The sequence below is a fragment of the Molossus molossus genome, unplaced genomic scaffold, assembly GCF_014108415.1.
Source record: "Molossus molossus isolate mMolMol1 unplaced genomic scaffold, mMolMol1.p scaffold_m16_p_29, whole genome shotgun sequence".
Lineage (NCBI taxonomy): Eukaryota > Metazoa > Chordata > Mammalia > Chiroptera > Molossidae > Molossus > Molossus molossus.
Window position 1 is genome coordinate 823,646 of NW_023425365.1, and position 27,169 is coordinate 850,814.

The following is a 27,169-nucleotide window of genomic DNA, read 5'->3' on the forward strand; positions in this document are numbered from 1 at the left end:
GAAGACCAGGGGACGGGACACGGGAACGGAGATGATGCTGCAGCCTCGGGAAGACCAGGGGATGGGACACGGGAACGAGGATGATGCTGCAGCCTCGGGAAGACCAGGGGACGGGACACGGGAACGGGGATGATGCTGCAGCCTCGGGAAGACCAGGGGACGGGACACGGGAACGGGGATGATGCTGCAGCCTCGGGAAGACCAGGGGACGGGACACGGGAACGAGGATGATGCTGCAGCCTCGAGAAAGCCACTGGACAGGGAGATAGAGCCGATCAGGCACAGCAACCGCCACCTACTGCCTCCATTCCCAGAATTGTTTGGTCTCCCTGGGTGGGCTGTGGACCTCAAAATCAGGGTGTCCCACATGACACACACCCGAGACCCCCTGCAGGCACCCCGCTGCCCTGCCGCATCAAGGAGAATCAGGCCCGAGCTAAGGACGCACAGGCTGCTGCTGAAAACCAAGTGTCTCACCTGTTCTTGGGGGCAGGAATTTACAGCCTGTTTTGCTTCCACAAAAAAACTACTCCTGAGTTACTTTGTCACCTACAAGAGAAGGGTTTTCTGCGGGGTTCCGCGAATCTGCACGCGAGTACCTCAGAGTGACAAGGAGACGCCGGTGTGGGGATAGCAAGCACCCCAGCGGGATGCTCGAGGAGAGGCTGCAGGTCCCTGACCACAGGCAACCGCGGGGTGGGGCCTGCGGCTCTGTGTCCTGAGGGCCCACAGCTGTGCAGCCTGAGGGGGGGCGTTGGAATCAAGCCCCAGAGCTCCCGTGCCCAAAAGAGTGGGGCACTCCAGAAGAGCCGTCCTGGGACTCCTCTCCGGGCCTCACTTCCGAGGGACAGGGCACGTGCTCACTCAGGAGCACCCTGCAGCTCCCTGCGCCTGGAGGCTCACGCAAACACTGGTGGACAGCAGGTGCAGGTCGGGGAGTGGCGGGCACCGCCCACATGGGACCTGAGGAGGGCTTGGCGGTGACCGGGCGTGGAGGCAGGGGAGCAGGGGAGGCCGAGGGTGACACACAGGACAGGGAGGCGTGAGCCGCAGCAGGCGTCGCCGGAGAGCAGCGGGGCCAGACCCCGGGGGCCTGGGCGTGGCGGGACCCGGGGTCTGCTGAGGGGCAGGAAGGAAGCCACCGAGCGTCCGACGGCATCTTCTGCAGGCTGTGGAAGGTCTGGGATTGAGGACACGCTACGGTCACCGTGAGCCAGGACAAGGAAGGAGGAAAGCACATTTTCATACTGTCGGCAGTCAGGCATCAACTGGCTCAGAGAGAAATTGCAAAACGAATCCCCAAAGCTGTCCAGGCCTGCCACTGGGTTCACCCTCCTGGTTAAATCCTGGTCGCTCAGAGACTCCCCTATGCAGCCTGGGACAAAAGCTCCCCAGTGGGGTCGGAGGGACCGACCCTGCTCTCTGCCGGCACAGCTAGACAGGCATCCCAGTCAGGTCTGGTGCGCGGGGCGTTATTCCTCAGACCTGGGTGTCCCGAATGGGTGACCTTGTAACAGGAAGACGTCCCGAGCTCAGAGGCAATGCAGGGCAGTGACCCGAAGGGCTGCTGACTCCTGTGTTGGGACACCAACCACAGAGCGGACGGCCTGCCCCTGCTGTGCCGTGGGCACTGCTCTCCAGACACGGAGGGGACGGCCTGCCCCTGCTGTGCCGTGGGCACTGCTCTCCAGACACGGAGGGGACGGCCTGCCCCTGCTGTGCCGTGGGCACTGCTCCCCAGACACGGAGGGGACGGCCTGCCCCTGCTGTGCCGTGGGCACTGCTCTCCAGACACGGAGGGGACGGCCTGCCCCTGCTGTGCCGTGGGCACTGCTCTCCAGACACGGAGGGGACGGCCTGCCCCTGCTGTGCCGTGGGCACTGCTCTCCAGACACGGAGGGGACGGCCTGCCCCTGCTGTGCCGTGGGCACTGCTCCCCAGACACGGAGGGGACGGCCTGCCCCTGCTGTGCCGTGGGCACTGCTCTCCAGACACGGAGGGGACTGCCTGCCCCTGCTGTGCCGTGGGCACTGCTCCCCAGACACGGAGGGGACTGCCTGCCCCTGCTGTGCCGTGGGCACTGCTCCCCAGACACGGAGGGGACTGCCTGCCCCTGCTGTGCCGTGGGCACTGCTCTCCAGACACGGAGGGGACTGCCTGCCCCTGCTGTGCCGTGGGCACTGCTCCCCAGACACGGAGGGGACTGCCTGCCCCTGCTGTGCCGTGGGCACTGCTCTCCAGACACGGAGGGGACTGCCTGCCCCTGCTGTGCCGTGGGCACTGCTCCCCAGACACGGAGGGGACTGCCTGCCCCTGCTGTGCCGTGGGCACTGCTCCCCAGCCATGTAAGTGCTGGGAACCTCCCCACACAGTTCCTGTCCGTTTAGGGAGCCAGAGTCCATTTCCCTTACGTGCTTTTCAATGTCACAAATGATGCAGTAGCATAATCAGTTTTGTTCTCTTTCTAAAACACAGAAAGCTCAATGGGAGTTCATGTTTTACTTTTTGCAAATAAAATGTCATTTGTTCAGTCACTAATTCATTGGCAGAGCGACCTAATGGGGGCTGGGCGCTGTCCCAGGTGCTGAACACACAGGGGTGGACTGGAAAGACATCTGTTCCAGGAAGCCCATCATCTTAAAGGCAAGAGGGAAAGGAAAGGAGCAATATGTCAGCACCCGGGAGAGAGCTGAGGCTGTTGTGCGTATGATGGAGAGAATCTAAGGCAGGGAAGAACGTTCTGAAACAGTTTCCAGATGACTGACGGAGGCTGGGTGGTGCGCAGGGCCTGCTGGACAGATGTGAAGCCCGCGTCTGGGTGCTGACAGGGCAGCCATGTGAAGATCAGGCAGGACACGGGACGATGGGCCAGCCGTGCGAAAGCCACGCGGGGAAGCCGAGGTCACCGGAGCTCCTGGGAGGAGGATGTGAGGGGAGGGGCAGGAGTGAGGCGGGACAGGCAGGGTGCACACCCCTCAGACGCCCTGTAGACTCACGTCTGTATCTGCGAGGACACTGGAGGGTTCTGAGTGGCAAGCGACACGATTTGTGTGTTAGGAGACCCTCTGTGAGCTTGGAAGAGATGCCAGGGGCAGATGGAACCAGGGTGCCCAGGAGGAGCTGCCGCTCGGCCCAGCTGGTGCGCGGGCAGGGGCTGCGCCGGGACGGCCAAGGAGAGGGCAGGGGCTGCGAGCGGGGGCAGTGAGGTCGGACTGCCCGTGAACGGCTGTGAGAAGGAAATCGACCGGAGCCCAGGTTTCTGCTTTAGGTGCATGAACAGAGGGTGGTGCTGCTCCTGACACGGGAGTCGGGAGGCAACGGGGCGTGCCCTGGTGTGTCGCGTGACTGGATACACGGTCTGTTCTCTAATGGTCACTATCATACAGGCGGCGTTCACAGCCAGGGGCCTGGAAGAGATCACCTAGGGAGACTTTACAGAGAAAGGAGCCGAGGAGGGTCAGCTAGATCCTGAGAAGGGCAGAGTGCAGGGCAGGGGTGCTCAGCTGCAGCCATCCACTCTGGACACCTACCCGCCCCTGCCACTAGCCAGCCCTCTTCCGGCAAAGTGAGTGAGCAGGCTCTTCTGGGGAAGATCCTCTCGCCAAAATGAAGACACCCAGGGGTCTCCTTCCACGACGCTGTCCTGTCTGCACGCTGGAGCCGTGCAGCCACCCGGGCCCGGGACCGGGACAGCGAAATGAAGACACCCAGGGGTCTCCTTCCACAACGCTGTCCTGTCTGCACGCTGGAGCCGTGGCAGCCACCCGGGCCCGGGACCGGGACAGCGAAAGCCGAATCCTCAAATTGAAGACGGCACAAGAGAAGGAGGCCACCGAGTCGCTGGACTTCCCGACCCCGGCTCTGCCTTTCTCTGTGTGGCATCACAGCACGTTCTTCCTGCCTAGGCTGCCTGAGACAGGGCTCCCTGCTGTCGACACCCAAGTGTCTGCGAGTACAGACGGACGGAGCAAAGACACCTGGACACACGGTTTGAAGAGCAGAAGGCAAAAAGACTGAAGAAATCTGAAAGGATTTCTGGGCAGGATTAATTGAGCACTTGAGATCTGTGGTCATGAGATGAGCCAGCATGGGGTGGGCCCAGAACAGGCAGCTGCTACTTTGCTGGACAAGCTCAAGAGGAGGAGAGAAGCAAGTAACAGCAACAGTTGATATTCACTGAGCAGACCTTTCCTGCATATGAATTTGCTCATTGAACCCTCACGGTTCCCCTGTGAAGTTGGTGTGGAGAGAGTTGAAGTCATTGTGAAGAAAGTCGTCGTCACTCAGGATCATAAAATCTAAGCTGGGTGGGAGAGGAGGGACATGGCAGAGACTGACAGACTTGACGATTCGATGAGGTCCAAGGACAATGGAAGGTCGGGGAGCTGCAGTGAGGTGCAGGGAACCTACACTCAGAATGGAGATGTTACTGCTGAAGCTGAAGCCCTAGGAGTTACCATGAGGGTGCTGGGAGAAGGGAGGGAGGAAGACTGTAGATGCAACCACAGACAGAGAGCTGAAATGCAGTCCTGCAGACGGTCCACAGCGATGGACAGGAAGTGTGTGTCGCAGCTCCTGGAGCAGGTTTTCTGTGCTTGAACACGGCTGAGTAGAAAATATCAGGATCCTAAGGATCTACCATTCTTTTTCTTTTTCTTTAAATATTTTTTTCTTTACTGATTTTAGCAAGAGAGGAAGGGAGAGGGAGAGAGAAAAAAACATCGATGAGAGAGAACATCGATGGGCCGCCTCCTGCATGCCCTCCACTGGGGATCAGGCCCACAACCTGGGCATGTGCCCCGACCAGGAATTGAACCAGCGACCTCTTGGTGCATGGGTCGATGCTCAACCACTAAGCCACACTGGCCAGACGAATCTACCATTCTAAACGGGAAAAATAATATTTTTGCAGCCAATCCAAGAGCTCTACCAGTTTCGTAAAATACTATAGAACAGTCTAGTATGATTTCTGCATAGTATTTAGTGTTTTAAATACCAATGACCTAATTCTTCAACAAGTAGTGAATTCATTAGGGGGTATGTCTATGTGGAGAAAACAAATCTATCACGTTGGAATTGTGTTTCCTTCTGTGTGGCACGAAACACACAATGAACACAAAGCATGCTAACTGTTTACTGGTGAAACGGAAGCTTGGCGTGTTGGTTGGTGACAACATGGGTAGAACTGCAAGTGCCCACTGTCATGTCCAAATCCAACTCTCCTCTTGGCACTGAGGTTCTGGAAGTAGGTAGCTCTGAACCACTGCCTAACGGCACAGACAAAACAACAGGGTGAAAACACTCAGAATGGGTGTCTTTTGTTTCTTTTGCTTGTGGTCTACCAATAATACAAAAATAAATTTTTGCAGTTTCAATGGTTCTTTTCCTTTATTTACTAATTTTCAAAACAAAAGGTGCTTCCTACATCATCAGAGGTCAGCAATAGGCTTTCTGACCACCGAGAACCGTCGTGAAGGTGCAGATCTAGCACAGGGGACACGCCGGAACCCACTGCGCCATCTCCGTCGGACTGCCCGCCTTCCCTCTGGCTGCTGAGAACGCCCCAGACTGGCTGCACAGCCCTTTCAGCATGGCCGTCGTGGTCTCAGATGACGCCGTGCTGGCTGGCCTCACAGCATGCTCCAAACCAGTCCTGCCCAGCCCGGGTCCAGCCGCTTCCCCGGACCTGGTCCCTCAGGAGAGCTGCAGTGAGACCTCACACTCTGCTCACGTCACAATCAGGACGCTCACGGCAACCCTGAGTCCATGTGCATGTCCTGCACCTTCTTTCCAACAGAGGCTGAGCATCCAGAATGACCACTAACGCCCTGGCCGGTGAGGCTCCGCGGTGAGGGCGTCGGCGCGTGGACCAAGGGGTTGCTGGTTCCATTCCTGGTCAAGGGCACGCACCTGGGTTACAGGTTTGATCTCTGGCCCCAGTCAGGGTCATGTGAGAGGCAACCCATTGATGTTTCTCTCTCCCTCCTCCTTCCCTTTCACTCTGTCTAAACATCAATGGAAAAATATCCTTGGATGAGAATGAACCAAAAACAAACACAGAAACAGGAGCATTCGCAACGAGCATGGCAATCGCTCTCTGGCAGTGAGCACGGCCGTGTGCACTGCTGGACCCGCAAGTGTCCACTGCCCACTTCATTACACCTGGCGCTTTTTTCTTCTTTATCCTCCCTGAGGACATGTTTGCATTCATCTTCAGATAGAGCGGGAGGGAGAGAGGGAGGGAAAGAGAGAGAGAGAGACACATCGAGTGGTTGCCACCCACACAACCCCAACCGGGGCCGGGGACAAACCGCAACTGAGGTACGTGCCCTTAGCGGGAACTGAACCCAGGTCTCTCTGGACCGCAGGCTGGAGCTCTAACTGCTGAGCCAAACCAGCCAGGGCCCACCCAGCTTCTTTAACAAGACCTACAATGTTATTGCTTTGGTCTAACCACTTCCTTGAATCTTCTTAAGTTGCCCACGAAATCAGGGACCAGTTTTCTCAAGGCCATGTAAGGTCAGAAGTGGCCCCGTGAGCCCCTGCCACCTGAGCCTACACCTGTTCTCAGGCTGTCTCGCGGTCTGCGCTGTGTCTGCAGACCGGGCAGCAGGAAGGAAGAGAAGGGGAGGGCGAAGGGTGCCATTCCAGGGCGAGTGAGTGCTGGCCAACAACTTCCCTCCCCCTCGCTGCTTCGCTCGTCCGCTGTCCTTGCAGAGGGGAAGGTCACCTTCCTGCGTGTGCTCACGTCGCCCGGAACCTAAAACTGGCACTCCGTTCCTTAGGGAGAATGAAAACAACTATTTCAAATATGTAACAAACTGTTTTCATGTTTATGTGTTATTTGGATACAATGAAAATATATTTAAAATGTCCTATTCCTGCTCGAATTTTCTTCCATCATCTAACCTGACTTTGAGAAGGCATCAAGAAGTTATTTTTCCCTAGAGAAATGGTGCCTGGGGATTGTACCACTGACAATACATTTAAAGTGGCAACCTCTATATCCACAGTGGCTTAAACGCAGCGACCCTGTTTTGGCCAGAGAAGGCCAGCCACGGGCTTCCGCGCCATGCGCCCTCCCCGCTGCCTGGTGGGCACACGGCCCCAGGGCCACGGGAGACGCAGCAGTCAAAATCCAGGTACTCCTCCCCTTTGTTCCATGTGCATGCATCTAAACAATTTACAACAAGCTTCGTTTAGCATCTGACAATCAATTATAATGTAAAATGTAAATCGTGGCACACAATATACAGCTTTGGATTGTAAGTCATGTTTTTGTAATTTTTACAAACAAGACGAAGGCAAGTATTTTTTTTGTTTTTACTTTGAGGAGGGTTCTTTTTTAGCCTTTATCTCTCCCCTTTTCTTATGACTTCGTCAGAAAGGAAGCCATGCTCAAAGGGGCGCTCACGGCAATCACTGGACGCCGGAAGTGACGTGAACACTGCAGGAGGGCGTCTCTGGACAGAATCAGACGTGGTCTCTGATGTCTACGCGTAAACACACCTTCGAACTACTTCTAATGCTCTCATACACAGAAAGCCCGCTCAGGTCACATTCCTGGAGCTGGAGGACACTGCAGGGGAACGTCGGCTGTGGGTCCCGGTGCCGCTGCCTCTCCAGGGCACCAGCAGCCACTCCTGACAGCTCAGGCCTGGTGCTTACAGAAGGGACCGCTCTTTACAGTGAGCCCGGGGCCAGAGAGGACGCGCTCGTGCACAAACAGGGCATGTCCACTGGCCTCGTAACAGATGTGTCACAATCATGCAGAAGCATAAAGATATTTATCCTCCAATTGTGACCAATGTTTGAAGTGTTGTAATGCTTTCTATTCCCCGAGGCTGTTGTGAAGCAACGAGGAAACACACACACACACACACACACACACACACACACCCCCAGAGGGGGAGGGGGGAACAGGGATCATGAGCAGAAACACCTAACTGGCTGAGCCCCGCAGAACCTGCCTGAAACACACCAGCTTGACTTCCACGTGGCTTGTGCTAAAGCGAGTTCAGCAAAAGCTTAGAAACCCTGAAGAATTAGGGCAAAGGTGAAAAAGACTGGATATAATTTTTTTTTTTGCCAGATCAAATTAAGCTGGCAGGCAAGAAATTAAAACCTTTGCGATAAAGTTTTCATTCCTATTTATTATAGAAAGCTTTGATGTAGCCTCTTCACTGATAAAGAGATGTACCAAAGTTTTATTCATTGAAGACAAAATTACATTCGTTTAAAAATGTTTACGTCCACTTTTCACAAGTGTTTGCTGAAGCACTGTTATATATATTTTTTTAATTTCTGAAACATACTGTTATATACCAGATGCAACGGAAAGCCCTGTTTAAAACGACCTTAGAGACGGCTGTGGCGTGTGCCCTCCCTGCCACTCTGCCGGGCCTCTTGGGAACCCCCACCCGCACACAAGGACGCCCCTGACGGGACGAAGAAGGCAGGCAGGCAGGACTCATCAGCGCAGGCGAGGGCTCCCCGCAAGCCGGTGTGACGTTGCATGGTCCGACAGAACGTCCTGTGATGGGGGCGGTCTGTGCCCGGGCTGTCCAACACAGGGTCACCAGCCACGTGCGGTACACGGAACATGACTAGCGTGGCTGAAGGTTTAGTTTTAATCCACGTCAATGTAAGCAGTCCCTGTGGTCAGCAGCCACGGCACTGGACAGTCTAAGTCTAATTTCCATGAGCCCTTTTTGGCCGCGATGTTTGTATCTGTTGCAAAGCCGGAGAAGCCTTGTTCAGATCCACACGGCCCACTCCCACGCCTGCAGCGGAGGTCAGGGCCCGCGCCGCCCCGCAGCACGCTGTCTGGCGGGGCCCATGTGGCATGAAGCGGGGGAGAGGCTGTGCGCACGCGCAAGGGGCTGTCCTACAGTCAGGCAGCCTCTGTTGTGTCGGACAGGGACATGGGAGCCACCAGATACCCACGATCCACCCATTCTCACGCTGCGAACTGCGAACGGACCGAAACAGGGACTGCTCCGCCTTCCGCGCAACCCCGGCCCAGTGCGGAGGGCGCTCACGAAGAGCCTGCTGTCCAGGGGCAGACCTTCACAAAGCACCATGGCCCTTCCGGGCCCTCCTGCACATCGCCTACAATGACGGTAGGAAATGGGGATGAATATGCATGCACACACGTGCACTCCTGACAGCCTCAGAGAAAGTCTTCTTAGTTTTGTTTAACAGTGATATTTATCAGGAATCATGTTCATGTCACTGGATAAATCACATAAATACTGAAATGAGTTAGCCAATTTAATAGCTTCATTTCTGTAGATATCTCGAAGTCCACCCTTCATGAGTTCTACCTAGCACCTTACATTTTTTTAAATCTCTGAAACAGTAGAAATAATTGCACTGATATTATCTAACCCAAAGACACGGCCAACAAGGTAAAGCATAAACCATGCAGGGTGTGCTTTGGGGGAAACTGAAGAAGCAACGCTATTTTAGTTAGTCAAGGTGCACTGTAAGTCACCCCCAAATTCAGTGGCCTACAACAACACACATTTAATCTTTCACAGTGTCTGTGGGTCAGGCACCCAGAAGCGGCGGCCGGAGCTCCTGGCCCTCTGCCTCTGGCTCCTTCACTGGGTGCTCAGCAGACCCTCGTGGCCACCACGTGAGCTGCTCCTCAGGGCTGCCTCTCGACATGGCAGGTGGCTGCTCCCTGAGGGAAGCAGTTCAAGACAGAGAACGCACAAGACGGAAGACACAGCCTCCCAACAACCCACTTGAGAGGGGCGCCCCGTCACTCCTGCCTCCCCGGGGGCGGGGGCGCACAGAGCTGGGAACAAGGTGGCTGCTGGCATGGCACCAGAGCTGATTAAGCTGCACACACTATAAAGGTCACCCTTTCTTCTGCCCGTCTGTCCTTTACCAAAAAGGTTTTCCCCCAGATCACACTCGGAGTATTTTCTGAAACTTCAAAGTCATCTTTCATTCTTTCACGATCAAGGAGGTGAGCAAACATGCTAACTGTTCCCCTTGAAAGCTGCAGAGGGAAAGGCGAGGAGCCCACCCCAGACAGCTCGCTGGGAAAAGTGCCAGGGCCAGCCCCCGGCGGACGCAGAGGACGTGCCCTAGCACACCAGGGCTCCAGACGCACGGACCGAGCTCCACCAGCACACACGGGCTGCCTGCTGCTCGCACACCTGGGCCTGGGCGTTTTGTTTTTGTGAAAGGAGGGGAATTTTTATGAAAAGAACAGGCAAGTGGGAAACACTGACTCTCCAGACGTTCCTCTCTGTATAACAAGACGCGAGTGAGTGAAACCACAGTACCAGTGCAGTTGAAGAACGCAGATGCACAACAATGTGGCTATGCTCAACAAGCAGCTGGGGGGGCCTGAGGGTGGGCGTGCTCTCTCCCTCCTTACCTGAGGCATGCCACATGGGAAATGCGAAGCCCCTGGCAAAGCAACACAACGAATAATAAACAAATAGCCACTATTTATTGAGAACTCATTACGTGCTATGTAATGTAACACATCTCATATCTCTACAGGGACCCTGTGAGGCCACGACTGTGATCACCCTCATTTAACAGTCAGAAAGCGGAGGGGTGGGCAGGTCAACGCTACCTGCACCCACAAGCACATGGGGGGGTGGGGGGGGGGTTAGGTCATCTGGTTCTGCGGCCCATGTGACCCTGAGGGCGAGCCACCACCCTGCAGAGACAAAATGCGTGGCTGTCAAACCGCTATCCCTGGCCGGGTGACGTCCTGGTGGGAGTCAGTCAGCACAAGAATATAATTGCCTAACTGGAGCAGAAGGAGAAATGAATGATTACCCAGGGTCTGGTATCAGAGGTAGTAAAAGAGGACAAAGATCCGAAGCAAAGCACACAGTGGTCACTCCCGCTGGAGACATGAACGACAACCCAAGTCCACAGGGCTCCCGGTCAGGCTGGCGGAGCAGGGAGCACGGGCTCGCCTCCTCCCAGGACCACGTCTGAGCCACAGAGCCAGCCCTGAGAGCCGCCTGACGACAGCTGGACAGAAGTCCTGTGCCTGAGGAGGTCAGGGAGAAGTCACCTAGAGACTGGTAGGGAGGCAGAGACGGGCAATGGGCTGGCCCCAAACCCATGTGGCAGATGGTAAGAATCGGGAGGGATATCGCAGCTGTGTAGGTCCCCCTGAGGGCAAGAGGTCCCAGCCCCACACTGGGCTCCCCAGCTCAGAGGACTAGTGGAAAGAGGAGTCCCCACAACTGGCTGTGAGAGCCAGCAGGGCCTCCACCAGGGGAGACAGGGCTGCTGCAGACCCAGCGTCCTCTTCAGGCCTGCGCCCAGACTCACCTGTCACAGACATTCGCCCTCAATGCCAGCAGATGGCAGCTCCCCCGGGACACACGGGGAAGAACTCGACTGTCTGGCTACAAGGCGAGAGCTGCAGGGGGAACTCTACTGGGAACTGGAGAGCTGGCAGGTGCCATGGCTCTCTCTTGAGCCCTTCCAGCAAACAGACAGTAGGCGCAGGTGGTGCAAACCTGAGTCTGCATGGCTAACACGGCCCGCCCCAAACCGGCAACCCTGGAGGCCCCACCCAGCTCACGCACTGAAACCACATTGGCGGCTGTTATGCACAAGAAGCGGACCTTGGCCGTGCTGCGGACTCCCCACCACTCACACAGGCCCACCCCCACAAGCAACAGCGGGCAGCAGCATGGCAGCCCCGCTCTGAGCAGCCCGGAGCCTGGCAGCAGTGGCAGGCCTCCTTGGATTCAGCACAGCCTCTCCCAGGGCCTACAGGCCCAGCGAGGCGGCGAGCACCGCAGACCACGTTTAGCTCCTACCACGTGGCCCCAGGCTGACAGAGGCAGTGGCTGAACTTGGCCTGCACCGGAGCCCCTCCCCAGAGGCCCAGAACCCACAGTCCAGGTGGCCACCTTCAGACCACACCCAGCAGGACTCGCCAGCTCCACAGATGAGCCTGAGGAGTGGGCTTGGCAGGACCAGAGCCCTGCTAAAGTGACCCCATCCTGGGCCGTACCCGCAGAGGGCTGGTCTGCGGGAGTCTCCTCACGCCGTCAGGTGCGGGCAGGCCCTCCCACTGCCACTGCACAGCCGCCCCCACCAGGGACCCCTGGAGCGCAGACTCTGTGACCAGGGAGACTGCCACTGGGCCCCACAGGACCCCACCACCTGAGGCCACCCTGCCAGGATGGGAGACTCAGCAGCTCTCCCTACATGTAGAAACACACACAGGGTGGCGGCCAGTGAGGAGACAAAGAAACATGTCCTAAATGAAAGGACAGGACACAGCTCCAGGAACACACGCGTGATCTATTCAAGTTCAACACACTGGTTCTAAGGATACTCAATGAACTTACAGGGAGACTAGGTGAGCTTAGTGAGGATTTTCATGAAGAGGTAGAAGCCACAGAAAGGAACCAGTCAGAACTGAAGAATAACTGAAATGAAGAACATAAACTGGAAAGAAAAGATCAGATGAGCAGAGGGCTGAATCGATGATTTGAACAAGATAACAGAAAACGCCCGATCAGAATAGCAAACACCACACTGAGCATAGCTTAATGGATCCCTGGGACATGAAGCATAACGACACTCCCATCACAAGGGACTGATACCCTACCTGAAGAAGTGCCTGAGACTCCCCTCGCCTGGAGAAGGAAACATGCAGCAGTCCGGGAAGCACGGCCCCAGCCCAGATGGACCCACAGAGGCCCACACTGAGACACGTACCTCGAATGCCGAAGGTACAGACCGAGACTCGGAAGCAGGGAGAGAAGCAGTCACCAGCAGGGAAGTCCCCGTAAGACTGCCAGCTGAGCTTTCAGCAGAAAGTTTGCAGGACAGAGGGGCAGGCATGAAATTTTCTCTTAAAAAAAAAATGTGTAAGTTGTTTTGAACAAAAAGATGACTTATACTGGGGAGCAAGATCTCAAATGCTCCAGCATGAAATCCCAAAGTGACGAAAAGCAAAGGCCTACAGCCAAAGTCCGGTACCTCGCGGTGCTACCATTTAGAACTGAGGGAGAGATAAAGAGCCTCCCAGACAAGAAAAAGCTAAAGGAGTTCATCACCACCAACCACACCCGTGTCATAGGAAAGGTTAAAGGGACTCGTTAAAGAAGAAGAAGATAAAAATATGAATCAGAAAATATGGCCAAAAGAAAAAAAGAACTCACGAAGAAAAACACGTATAACCAAAGCAGTTCTCAACCAACGAGAACCAGGAAGAGCACATGTACTTACAACCATAAATTACGAAAGACACGGAAACACGCACACAGAAGTGAAAAGTGACGGCAAAAACAGATGGGGAAGGGCTGAGTAGAAGTGGTAGTGCTTTGGAGTGTGTTCCAACGTGAGTGACCCCATAACCATCAGTCAGAGCGAACAGGCTGCTATCAACACGTCCTGGTGCATATGAAGCACATGGGAGCTACAGACCGAAAAGCTGCAAGAGAAATACAAGAAGTAAAGAGAGAGGAAACCAAACAGAACACAGCAGAAAGTCAATGTACAAGAGAAGAAGAAAGAAACAGAAACTAATAATAAATAAAAAAAAGTCAGTAAACACTTAAAAAATGGCAATAAGCACATACCAATGAATAATTCATTTCATGTAAACAGTTTAATGCTCCACCCTGCCCTGTTTGCTCAGCGGTCAGAGCATCGGCCTGGGGTCCAGAGAGAACCAGGTTCGGTTCCCACTAAGGAACCGTTGCAGTTCGTCCCCGGCCCTGGTTGGTTGTGCGGGTGGCAACCACTCGATGTGTCCCTTTCACGTCGATGTTTCTCTCTCTCTCTCTTCCTCTCTCTCCCTCCCACTCTACCTGAACAAAAAATGGAAAATTGTCCTTAGATGAGGATAAAAAAAAAAAAATAGCTAAGTGCTCCAATTAAAAGACACAGGTAACTGAATGAATGAGAAAACAAACCCATATATATGCTGTCTACAAGACACCACCTCAGATCCAAAGAAACACACAGACTAGAAATACGGGGACAGAAAGGGTACTTCATGCAAAGAGAAGTGGAAGCAAAGCTAGCAATATTCCGTCAGACAAAACAGACTTTAAAAGAAAGGTTATAACAAGACACAAAGAAGGGCATTTCATAATGATGAAGGGATCGACCTAACAGAAGGACCTAACCCTTGTAAGTATTCACACAACTGAGGTACAAGCACCTGAATATATGAAGCAAATATTAATTGATATTTTCAGAGCATTTTATCCCAAAGCAGCTGATATACCCTCTTTTAAAGTGCACATGGAACATTTTCTAAGATAGGCCACATGTTTGGCCCCAAAACAAGTTTAAAGAGACTGAAACAATTGTCATGGCATAAAACTAGAAATCGATCACAAGAACAAAACCGAAAGGCACAGAGACATGTGGGTGCTAAGCAACAGACTACTAAACAATGAAGGGCTAACAGCAAGATCAGGAAAGACATCAAGACACACTGAGACCAATGAAAATGGGAACACAACTACCCCAAATCCACAGGACACGGTGAGAGCAGAAACTCACAGAAACACAGGCCTGACAAAAACAAGAGAAAGCGCAAATACGTAATCTAATCTTACACTTACAGACCTAGAAAAAGAATAACACACAAAGCCCAAAATTAGAAGAATGAAGGAAATAACAAAAATCAGAGAGAAAATTAATGTAACATTGTCTAAAAAAAACAATGCATCCCTGGCCGGTTTGGCTCAGCAGTTACAGCGGCGGCCAGAGGACCAAGGAGTCTTGGGTTCAATTCCCAGTCAAGGGCACGTACCTCGGTTGCAGAACTGATACCCGGTCCCTGTCAGGGTCGTGCAGGAGACGGCCAATTGATATGTCTATCTCACATAGATGTTTCTTTCTTTCTCTCTCTCTCCCTTCCACTCTATCTAAAAATCAATGGAAAAATATCCTTCAGTGAGGATTAAAAAAAAAAAAATTAAAAAACCAATACAAAAGATAAATGAAACCAAGAGCTGGTTCTTGAAAATGACAGGTAAGATTAATAAACTTTTAGCCAAACACATCAAGAAAACAAAAACAGAGGAACCAAATAAATAAAATCAAAAATGAAAAGCAGAAATAACAAATGATTATAAGAAATTACTACAAACAATTTAATTGCCAACTAACTGGATAATCTGGAAGAAATGGATAAATTCCTAGAAATATAGAATCTTCCAAGACTGAATCATGAAGATACAAAACATCCGAATGGGTCAATAACAAAGTCGAATCAGTAATCAGAACCTCCCAACAAACAAAAGACAGCTTTGGGTGAATGTTACCAAACATTCAGAAGAGAACTTACAAATTCTTCCAAAAGCAGCAAGGGAAGGGAAGGCCCCAGAGCTCATTTACAAGATCAGCATACTCTAACACCAGAACCACACACACGACAATAAAGAAAGAAAAAAAGAACATTATAGGACAATATCCTTAATGCAAACAGATGCAACACTCTTCAAAATAAATTAGCAAACTGCCCCTGGCCGGGTGGCTCAGTGGTTGAGTGTTGTCCCATACACCAAAAAGGTCGCAGGCTCGATTCCCAGTAAGGGCACATGCCCAGGTTGTGGGTTCGATCCCCAGTGGGAGGCATGCAGGAGGCAGCCAATCAATGTTCTCTCTCATCAATGTTTCTCTCTCTCTTTCTCCCTCTCCCTTCCTCTCTCTCTAAAAAAAATCAATAAAGAAAAAAAAAACAACAGCATGGTACAATTACAAAAACAGACACACAGATCAATGGAACAGAAGAGATAACTCAGAAATGAATCCACAACTATATTTTCAATTAATCTATGATAAAGAAGGCAAAAACATACAATGTGGAAGAACAGTCTCTTCAATAAATGGTGTTGGGAAAACAGGGCAGACACATACAAAAAAAAAAAAAAGAAACTAGATCACTTTTCTCACATGGTATACAAGAATAAAGTCAAAATGGATTAAAGATGTAAATATAAGACCCTAAGCTATAAAACTCCTAGAAGAAAACACAGGCAGTAAACTCTTTGATGTCTCTTTGTAATATTTTGGGGGGTATGTCTCCGTAAGCAAGGAAAACAAAAGAAAAAATAAACAAATGGAACTTCATCAAACTAAAGAGTTTTTGCACAGTGAAGGAAACCACCAACAAAACGAAGAAAACCTATTGAACAGATGATATCTGCCAATAATACACTGGATAAGAGGTTAATATCCAAAATTTATGAAAAACTCATACAATTAAAAAATCCGATTTAAAAATGGGCAGAGGACGTGAACAGACACTTTTCCAAAGAGGACATACAGATGGCCACAGACAAATGAAAAAATGCTCAACATCCGTCATTATCAGAGAGATGGAAATTAAAGTCACAATGAGACATCATCTCACATCCATCAGAATGGCTATCATCAGTAAGTTAACAAACAAGTGCTGGTAAGGATGTGGAGAAAGGGGAACCCTCGTGTACTGTTGGTGGGAATGCAGCCCCTGTGGAAAAACAGTATGGAGGTTCCTTCAAAAATCAGACATAGAACTACTTTATGATCCAGCAATGCTACTTCTGAGTATTTATCCAAAGAAATCTAAAACAGTAATTCAAAATGATATCTGCACCCTTATGTTCATTGCAGCATTCTTTACAGTAGCCAAGATATGGAAGCAACCTAAGTGCCCATCTACAGACAGCTGAATAGGAAGAGGTGGTACAGGTATACAAAGGAATATTACTCAGCCATAAAAAAGAATGAAATCTTACCATTTACAACAACAGGGATGGACCTGGAGGGATGCTAAGTGAAGTCAGACAAAGACAAATACTATTATGATTTCATTCATGTGAAATCTAAACCACAAAATAAACAAACAAACAAAACAAAAAGAAACTCATAGATACAGAGACCAATCTGAGTGACTGGGATACAAGGGAAAAAGATGAAGGGATTAAAAGGTGTACAATGGCATTTACAAAACAGTCAGGGCATGTAAAGTACAGCATAGGGAATATCATCAATTAATCTGTAAGAACTATGTATGATGCCAGGTGGGTACTAGACTTATTGGGAGATCTCGTCATAAATTATATAAATGTCTAACCACTATGTTATATGCCTGAAACAAATATAATATTGTATGTCATCTGTAACTGAAAAATAAAATCTTAAATCAAAACAACAGGCACGTAAACTCTGCCTCCTCCCCTTTGGCAGCAGGTCCCCCCGCCCCTGCCCTCCGATCTGGCCACCTCTCCCGGGCCCTGTGGTCTCCTCTGCCGGGCTGGTGTGCTGGAGAAGCAGGGCATGGAAGAGGTGGCGCTTACCACCAGACAAAACCCTGAGAGCAGGGTACCTGGGCCGTGTGGCCATGATTCCACCCTGGCACTTTCCGGGGTCTCCTTTGTAGAAGAGCCCACTTTTCTTTTTTAACTTTGAACAGAAAACAAACAGCAAAATGAGCAAAATAAACCAAGCATAATATTTCACCGTGGCTAAAACTAGCACTGCTCATCATTGGGAGAACGGGCAAGCACTTTGTGAAATGCACGTGCAGCAGCAGCCCCCCCTTATCCACCGGGTGTGCTCCGGGACCCCCAGTGGAGGCCTGAAACAGTGATTAGTACCAAACCCTGTATGTACTGTTTATTCTCCTATGCACACATACCGGTGATAAAGTGTAATTTATAATTGGGCACAGAGAGACTAACAATGATGATAAGATGGAACAAGCATAACAATGTCCTATAAAAAGGTTACATGGGTGTGGCATTGATGAGTGAAACAAGGGTGGCTGGACACAGGCACTGCGACACTGTGCCAGTGGGTCTGGTAACCGCGCTGGCACTAAGTGAGGGGCAGCACAGAGGCGACAGACAAGGGATGATGCCCATCCTGGGGGCACAGAGCAGGTGGTGTGAGAGTCCTGCTACGCAGTGAGGTGCACAATTTAAAACTATGAATTGTTTACTTCAGGAATTTTTCATTGAACATTTCTAGACCGTGGTCGACTGCAGGTAACTGGACAGGACCGGTGGATAAGGGGGCGGCGGCATGAAACCCCGTTACTCGGGTAGCTCGTCAACAACGGCCACGCATCCAGACAGCGGGACGAGCTAACCCAGAGCACATTCAAGTGAATGAAGCAACCGGACTGACTGGAAACAAGTTAATTTGTAAAGTGTATCCAATATCCAGACAGTTCTTCATAATGCTAAATCATGTCACAAGAGTAAAGAAACACAGTCAAAACAAATAATAATCTTCCCGCACTCAAAGCAAAGCAAAGCAGAAGAAACGGGCATTATTGAACAACCAGAATCTTCCCAACCCACAGCGTTGAGACGACAGAGATGCGTTCTCCCACACTGACTGCTTTTCCATGTCCAGCTAATGTAACAGAATCATCCAGTCTGCACTTTCAAAATGTCCACTGTATAGTTTTAATAGAAGAGCGATTCCAGTAACAAAACTGTGGTAATAAAAGACTGGAGAAAACCCCGAACGTGGCCCCTGTAGAATTCCTACTTACTCATCCTACTCATAGACAGACACTTCAGCTACAGGTTTAAAACACGTTTTCATAGATCTGCTCGAGTTTCACATTTAAAACTATGTTAAGGCATAGCTGGACCAGAAATACACGAAACATTAACTTGTTTAAATGCCAACTCTTTCTCTTCACACCCACACTTCACAACTAACTTTCTGCACACCTGTGGAGGAAGGGCAAGCGACCAGCACAAGGGAGACCCGCACGGCCCCCGACTCCTTCCCCCAGTGCTCTGATCACACACCGCATTCCAGACTCGACCGGTGAACCCATCCCCTCCCCATGCTGGACGCGTCGGGTGGTCATTACTGCCAATCCAGTGACGGCGGTCTGGTGCTGTCCCTCCCAAACACGGCTGCGTCAGCATACACGGACAGTGTTCCTCTGCAACATCACGTGTGAGATGCAAGTTTTAAAACTGATCCATATTGCCGGTATTTTAAGTGGAAAACTCTTTAAACACCAAAAACATAATGTACATTGATTACAAATTTACATGTATATTGCAGAATTTTCTAGGGTCAGTAATTTTGGCTAGCCCAGAGCTAATTCCTAGACTTTCTCTTTGGAAAGCAGTAAACATTAGCTGGAAACCCCACAGGGGACAAGAAGAGCGATGAGAACGAGGAAGTGGCACAACCGCGTGGCGTCACTGTCGCGAGCAGAGGCCCGGGACACAGGCCACGGTGGGACTCTGAACCACGTCTCACTCCCAGAGCCTTGCGGGCAGATGACGAACGAGCGAAACTGTGTCAACACGACCACCCTTTCCCAGCAGAGGAAAAGGATGTGAAGGCAGCGTGAACGTTTAACAGCAGAGACTCTGAGAGACGGGGACCCTTCTCATGGGTTGCCCCCCAGAATGGGAGACAGCCCTTTGGTCTTCTGCCAAGAGGAACGCTAAGGAAAGGAGATGATCATGACCCTCTAACCCTGGTCGCCCTAGCAGTTAGCAAGGGTTTAGTAAAAAGTAAGGCAGAAGGGAAAACAGAAGAAGCAAGACCACCAGGACCAGACAGCAGGAAAAGCACTGGGGTGAGTCTCCAGAACCACTGCCGGGGAGCGTGCACGGCGGAGAGCAGCTGGCCGGGTGCCACGTGGCAGCACCGTCCTCCAGACAGGGCACAGGCCCTCGGTCGGGCTGGTAGGGCCCAGGGCCAGGACGCAGACCTGGCGGCCGCTCCCTGCCATCCTCACTCCGTGTCACAGGGAGACACCGCGGACCCACACACAGCACAGTGTGGGCTTCCCCACCCTTTCTACCTCAAGCTGGCAGTGAAGGCGCAAGGGCTGAGGGGGGACACGACGGGGCGGAGTCCGGGAACCCCAAGAACATGCCCCCACTCCCACAGCCCTCTATGCAGTTATTCTCCCCACTGCTGGAGCCTGCAGCCAGGACCCCCAGTGTTAAGTCCTCTCCTTCAGCCTGCCATTCTCTGATCGCTCACTGCACCCGACTGGCACCTTCCACCGTGCGAGGAACCTGCCCTCTCTGATTCTGCACTGCACAGCACAGCACTGCCGGGGTCACGAGATCTGTGGAGCCCACGCCTCCGACATCAGTCCTGTGCCAGGGGCAGCCCTGGGGGCAGCCGCCACTCCTGCGGCCTCCCTCCCTCCCCCTCTCATCTCCTCTCCGGCACTCACACTGGGCGGGGCCTCTCCCATCTCCCCCTCCCTCTGGGTCCTCCTGTCCATCTCGCACCTGCAACACCCAATCCCCAGCTCCCCCAGCACCCCACCCGACCCCATCAGCTCCTGCCCCTTTCCTCATCAGTGACACCTGTTCTCAAACACCCATGACCAGCTGAAAACAAACCCCTCTGTCACCTCCACCATGGGAGACCTGGAGTCCCCTTCTTGTCACTGTCCTCTGTCTGCTAGCACCCTCTCCTGCTGACGGGCCCCCTTGACTGCAAGCAGGATCCCTTCATTTCCAGAAACAGAGCTCACTCACTGCCTAAGGCCTCAGGCACAGGAAGCTGTGCCGGAAGTCAAGGTGCAGATGGGATCAGCAGGCTGCCCGCCTATCTGGCGGCACATCGCGGTTCCACGTAAGAGAACTGATTTCATACGCGCTCCGCTTTCCTGCTTTACTGCTCTGATTTTAGTAAGTGATCTGTCTTAATAAGAGATAACAGACACTCCATGTGAAAAAAGCATCTGTTTTAGGGGGAAGTAAAATATTGGCTGTAATATAGCTGTTTGTTTTTTAACCTTAAATTTCTCAAATAATTCTAAAAAATTTTCCCGCAAAACAAAGACATACAAGAGTCAATTCTGAATTAAAACCAAGAACAGTGCAGAAGAGACTCTGATAAGTGTGAACAGAAAGACTGGCCCTCCGGCTGGCTGGGTCCCGCCCAGCAGTCCCCTCCCTCCGCAGGGGCACAGAAAGTGGGCTTCACCTACACCTGCAGGTCTCTGCCTACACTCAGAACAGGCCAGGACCAGCCGGGGAAGGGATGCAGGACTAGGTCTGGTCACCCAGTCACCCAGGGGTCCCTCCTGGAACAGCAGTGGGCCAGGACCAAGCCTCTGAGGACGCAGCGAAACCAGACATGCCAGGGCCCAGCCCAAATCCCTCGTGCCCGGCCCGTGAGCCACACAGACAGGCACTGCTCTACACCACGGGCTCTCAGAGTGGGTCGGTGCCCAGCCTCTCTGTGGCAACAGACGGCTGGAACACAGACAGAAATCCCTCAGGGGAACAGTCACCAGAAACAGAAAGAGCCCATTCTCTATTCAATTTTTCCTGAAACGATAATGCAGAGGAAATCCACAGTGAGCTTCGAAGCTTGGACCCACCCTACTAGAAGCCAATGGCAGTGAGAGGAAGCACTGGGGAGGACAAAGGCGAGGCCTGCTCTGCCCGCTCTGCCCCTCTGCCCACTCTGCCCCTCTGCTGCTCTGCCCGCTCTGCCCCTCTGCCGCTCTGCCCCTCTGCCCACTCTGCCCCTCTGCCGCTCTGCCCGCTCTGCCCCTCTGCCCCTCTGCTGCTCTGCCCCTCTGCCCGCTCTCCCCCTCTGCACACTCTGCCCCTCTGCCCCTCTGCCCCTCTGCACACTCTGCCCCTCTGCCGCTCTGCCCCTCTGCCCGCTCTGCCCCTCTGCCCGCTCTGCCCCTCTGCCCGCTCTGCCCCTCTGCACACTCTGCCCCTCTGCACACTCTGCCCCTCTGCCGCTCTGCCCCTCTGCACACTCTGCCCCTCTGCCCCTCTGCCGCTCTGCCCCTCTGCCGCTCTGCCCCTCTGCCGCTCTGCCGCTCTGCCCCTCTGCCCACTCTGCCCCTCGGCCCCTCGGCCCCTCTGCCCCTTGGCCGCTCTGCCCTTCTGCCCGCTCTGCCCCTCTGCACACTCTGCCCCTCTGCTGCTCTGCCCGCTCTGCCGCTCTGCCGCTCTGCCCGCTCTGCCGCTCTGCCCCTCTGCACACTCTGCCCCTCGGCCCCTCTGCCCCTTGGCCGCTCTGCCCTTCTGCCCCTCTGCCCGCTCTGCCACTCTGACCCTCGGCCCTGTCGCCAGCTTTGCCAATGAGGTCTTGCTGGGACGCAGCCATTCTCAGGAGTCAGGACACGGCCACAGTCCTGCAAAGCCACATGAAATTACCAGCCAGGCCCGGCCGGTGTGGTTCAGTGGTTGAGCATCGACCCTGCACCAAGAGGTCACCAGTTTGATTCCCGGTCAGGGCAGATGTCCAGGTTGTGGGCCCGATCCTCAGTGGGGGGCGTTCAGGAGGCAGCCAGTCAATGTTCTGTCTCATCAATGTTTCTAGCTCTCTCTCTCCTTTCCTCTCTCTCTAAAAATCAATAAAGAAAAAATATGTTTTTTAAAAAAGAAATTAACAGCCTTTATAGAAGACGGTTCCCCTCCTTGATACAGATAATTGGAAAAATACAAATAACAAGTCTGATCTAAAGAACCCTGCACCCAATCTGTTACTTTCAAATATATACTCAACATGTATGAAACTGCCAGCTGGGTCCCAGAGAACATCTTCACAGAAACAAAGGTACACCACAAAGTCTATATTCTTTGTCTACGAAATAACAAAGATAAGAGAGCAAATAAAAATCATCTTGAAAGTCATTGTTTCAAAATTAAGAACACACAGATATGTTCAATGATAGGTAAACGTGTGAAATAAGCTAGTTAAAAGGTAAAACTTCTAAAACCGACCTGTAAGAAAGTATCTAACATGGCAAATATTTCAACCTTCTAAAATGTATCTATCAATTTAATAAAAAACTAATTAAAAAGTCTAGCAGGTTGACTACAGTTTCAAGACAGGGACTAGGTTACTTGGATCACACATTTCTCCTACTGAAAATGAACAAACAAAAATGTCAGGTTTCAGGATTTAAAGTTTTAAAAAAAGTGTGAAGTTGAAAGAACAGCAAGGCCACTTGAGGGATGAACACCAGGAGTCACAGGAGTAAGCGGTGTCCCAAGCCACGTAACTCCGGCTCCTGTTTCTAGGTCCGGGGGTCACAGGGCAGAGAAGAGAGGGCAGGACAGTCTGAGTAAGGCAGGGAGCCGGGGGAAACGTGCCCACTCTGCAGGCAGAGCTTCAGAGGACTCGTCCCAAGGGGAGGGAAGGCCAGACTTCCACCCTCCACCCTCATTCCCCAGAGGACCATGCCTGGTGCTGAGCAGAGCGGGGGGGTGGAGGGGGCTCCCAGGACATCAAGGCGCCAATGGCACTGTGCAGTTCTGTGGAACACTGCCACAGAATCTGAGCACGTGGGCCCTGGAGACCTGAACGGACCTGAGGGACCCTCGCACTGCGCTCCAGGCCATGGCAGAGCCAGCGTGGACCGCTCTGGGGAAGGCGCGCTCACGCCCATCGGAAAGCCCATTTCAGGGAATGACCAGCGAGCCGCCAGAGACACCCAGACAGGAAAAGGGAGCAGATGAGAACACGAGCCAGAGAAACAAGAAGAAGAAGACCCCAGACTGCAGAAACTCCGTGATCAGATACGCATTTTAAAACAAGTATGTTTACCATATGTAAATCAATGACAAATTTGAGCATATTCACAGGGAACTAGAAAAGTGACATAACATATTTCTAAATAAACCAAACAGAATTCCTAGAAAAGGAAAACACAGAAACGAAAATGGAAAACTTGACAGATTCACCCAACAGCAGACTGGAGACCGAGGAATAAAGCGCAGTCAGCTGGGGACGCGACCTGAAGAACGACCTGAAACGCAGCACACAGAGGAGGAGGCGGCGCTGGGCCACACGGACGTAGTCGGAGAGTCCGAGACAGGAGGACAGGACAGGCAGAGAGCATTTCAAGGGTGTTGGCAGGTATTTCCAACACAGTGAGGAGTACCAATTCCCACACTAAGAGTGCCAGTGAATTAGTAGCAAGATAAATAAAATGAAATCTACACTTTAATAAAGAAAATGAAACTCCAGGAAGCCAGAGATGAAGAAAGTAACAAGAGCTACACCACAGCCACCACCTCTGGCACAGAAGGCACTGGGGGTGGGACATGTCCAGGGGGATGGGACATCTTCACTGGGGGGAACATCTCCACAGTGGGGGATGACACATCTTCATGAGGCTGGAAGAAAACCAACGCCACCCCAGAAGTCTATGTCCCGTCAACAGGGTACTCAAGGAGGAAGGCAAACACATGAGAAAAAGATAAAACTGCACCCACTTCTCAAAACACATATCAGGTAAAATGACAAGTGGATCGAGATCCAAAAGTATAATAAAAAACAAAAACCCAAGGACTAGAATAATGGGATGAATTGTTAATAACCTACATCTATGTCTCAAAATCTGTTAAGTAATAAAAAAGATGAATGCATTAAAAAAACTTTGGAGAGCCCTGGCCGGTTTGGCTCAGCGGTTAGAGCATCGGCCTGCGGTCCGGAGAGATCCGGGTTCGGTTCCCGCTAAGGGCACGTACTTCGGTTGCAGTTTGTCCCCGGCCCTGGTTGGTCGTGCGGGTGGCAGCCACTCGATGTGTCCCTTCACATCGATGTTTCTCACTCTCTCTCCCTTCCTCTCTCTCCCTCCCACTCTATCTGTACAAAAAAATGGAAAATATCCTCGAGTGAGGATAAAAAAAAAAAAACTTTGGAGAAAAAAAGAAAAGAGAACAATCCTAAGCAAATTAGAATACAAATGGTCAAAATAAAATAAAAATAAAAATTTGCAGTTGCAGGGTGGAAATCACAAAGAAATAATTATTTTTTTTAAATTAACTCAAAAGTTTCTGCACAGCAAAAGAACCATTAAAATGAAAAGGCAACTCCATCAGATAAGGGGTTAGTTTCCAAACTATATAGGGTACCCATATAACTCAACAACAGAAAGACAAAACCCAATTAAAAATGGGCAGAGGGCCCTGGCCGGTTTGGCTCAGTGGTTAGAGCATCAGCCTGCGGTCCGGAGAGACCTGGGTTCGGTTCCTGCTAAGGGCATGTACCTCGGTTGCAGTTTGTCCTCGGCCCTGGTTGGTTGTGCGGGTGGCAGCCACTCGATGTGTCCCTTTCACATTGATGTTTCTCTCTCTTTCTCTCTCTTCCTCTCTCTCCCTTCCACTCTACCCGAACAAAAAAAAAAAAAGGAAAAAATGTCCTTGGGTGAGGTTAAAAAAAAAAAAAAAGGGAAGAGGACCTAAAGAGACACCTCTCCAAATAGGACATACAAATGGCCAAGACACATATGAAGAAATGTTCAATGTCACTAATCATCAGAGAGATGCAAATTAAAACAACCATGAGACATCACCTCACACCCGTCAGAATGGGCGCCATCAACAAATCATCAAACAACAAGTGTTGGCGAGGGTGTGGAGAAAAGGGGACTCTAGTGCACTGCTGGTGGGAATGCAGACTGGTGCAGCCACTATGGAAAACAACATGGTGTTTCCTCAAAAAATCAAAAATTGAACTGCCGTTTAACCCAGTGATCCCACTTCTAGGAATATACCCTAAGAAGCCTGAAACACCAATCACAAAGAATATATGTACCCTTATGTTCATAGCAGCACTATTTACAATAGCTAAGATCTGGAAACAGCCCAAGAGTCCATCAGTAGACGAATGAATAAAAAAGCTGTGGTGCCCTGGCCGGTTTGGCTCAGCTGTTAGAGCGTCGGCCTGTGGTCCAGAGAGACCTGGTTCAGTTCCCGCTAAAGGCACGTACCTTGGTTGCAGTTCGTCCCCGGCCCTGGTTGGGTCATGTGGGGGGCAGCCATTCGATGTGTCCCTTTCACGTTGACGTTTCTCTCTTTCTCTCTCTCCTTACCACTCTATCTGAACAAAAAATAGAAAAATGTCCTTGGGTGAGGATTTAAAAGAAAAAAAAGGTTTTGGTATACACACTGGAGTACTAAGCAGCTGTAAGAAAGAAAGATCTCTTATCCTTTGAGATGACCTGGAGGGACCTGGAGAGTATTATGCTAAGTGAAACAAGCCAATCAGAGAAAAACAAATATCACATGATTTCATTTATCTATGGAATATAATGAACCAAATAAACTGATGAACAAAACAGACCCAGAGACACAGAAAAGTGTACAGTTCAGACTGACCTCAGAGGAGGGGGACGGGGGAAGGATGCAATAAACCAAAGAACTTATATGCATGTATGAATAACCAATGGACATAGACAACAATGCTGGGGTGGAGGAGTGGGGGGTTTCTAGCGGGGGAAAAGGGAGAAACATCTGTAACAAAAATAAACTAATAAAAATTGGGAAAAAATTTTTCAATTACACTTGACATTCAAAATCAGTTTCAGTGTACAGCACAGTGGTTAGACCTGTCTCTCCCTCACAAAGCGATCCCCCAGTAAGACCAGTCCAGCGCGCGGCACAGTGGTTAGACCTGTCTCTCCCTCACAAAGCGATCCCCCAGTAAGACCAGTCCAGCGCGCGGCACAGTGGTTAGACCTGTCTCTCCCTCACAAAGCGATCCCCCAGTAAGTCTAGTCCCACCAGGCACAACACAGTCACTAAATGTTATTATATTCCCTGTGCTGCACTTTACATCCCTGGCTATTTCCCAATCGCCAATTTGTCCTTCCTAACGCACAACAAAACCAGAGTAGGTCGAGACTGGTAACTCGTTTTGACAATGAGGGAAGAAGGCGAATCGGCGAAGAAACCCTGAACGCCGGCAGCCCGCCCAGCATCAGAGCAGGCGGCTCCAGCCAGGTGCGGAGGCGCGAGGCCCACTGGGCTGGGAGGCACTGAGCAGGGCAGACTTCGGGACGTCTCCAAGACGGGAGCCTGCTGCCTTCTATAGGGGTGCACCTCTGTAAGGGACATGCCCACTGGGAAAGGCGTCCCTTCTCCAGGACAGGGAGGAGGGCGGCTCCTACTCTCGTCTGGAGAAGGCAGACTTCAATCTGCATTTTGAATACACCCTACTAAATATCCCGTTTATCAAACATTTCCATACATACGCTTTCCATCACCTCCCACCACCGAAAATCAAAACCCCCCTTTTCCTTGGTTCATCCTAAGTTGGTCCACAAGCCCAAAAAGTCTGACCACCTTCTGGAGTTACTCATCTGAGTTTCCACCACGCACACATGTGTGTTAATAAACTTTCTCTTGTTAATCTGTCTTTTTTGTTGGTTAAATTTCCAGGGCCCTAGCCAGAG

General features: G+C 51.5%; 1 protein-coding gene across 4 annotated transcripts in view; it reads right to left on the bottom strand.

Annotated features, from left to right (window-relative positions):
• AUH (AU RNA binding methylglutaconyl-CoA hydratase) overlaps window positions 1-27,169 on the bottom strand; it is a 181,581-nt gene that overhangs the window by 23,668 nt on the left and 130,744 nt on the right. Inside the window, exon 7 of one of the 4 annotated variants that reach the window (XM_036278524.1) lies at window positions 2,703-2,914. The exons of the other annotated variants lie outside the window; for them this stretch is intronic. Within the exon in view, the coding sequence (XP_036134417.1) occupies window positions 2,721-2,914 (194 nt within the window). The 3' untranslated portion in view covers window positions 2,703-2,720. Of the gene's footprint in view, window positions 1-2,702; window positions 2,915-27,169 lie in introns of those variants that run through there. 4 annotated transcript variants of the gene reach the window in all.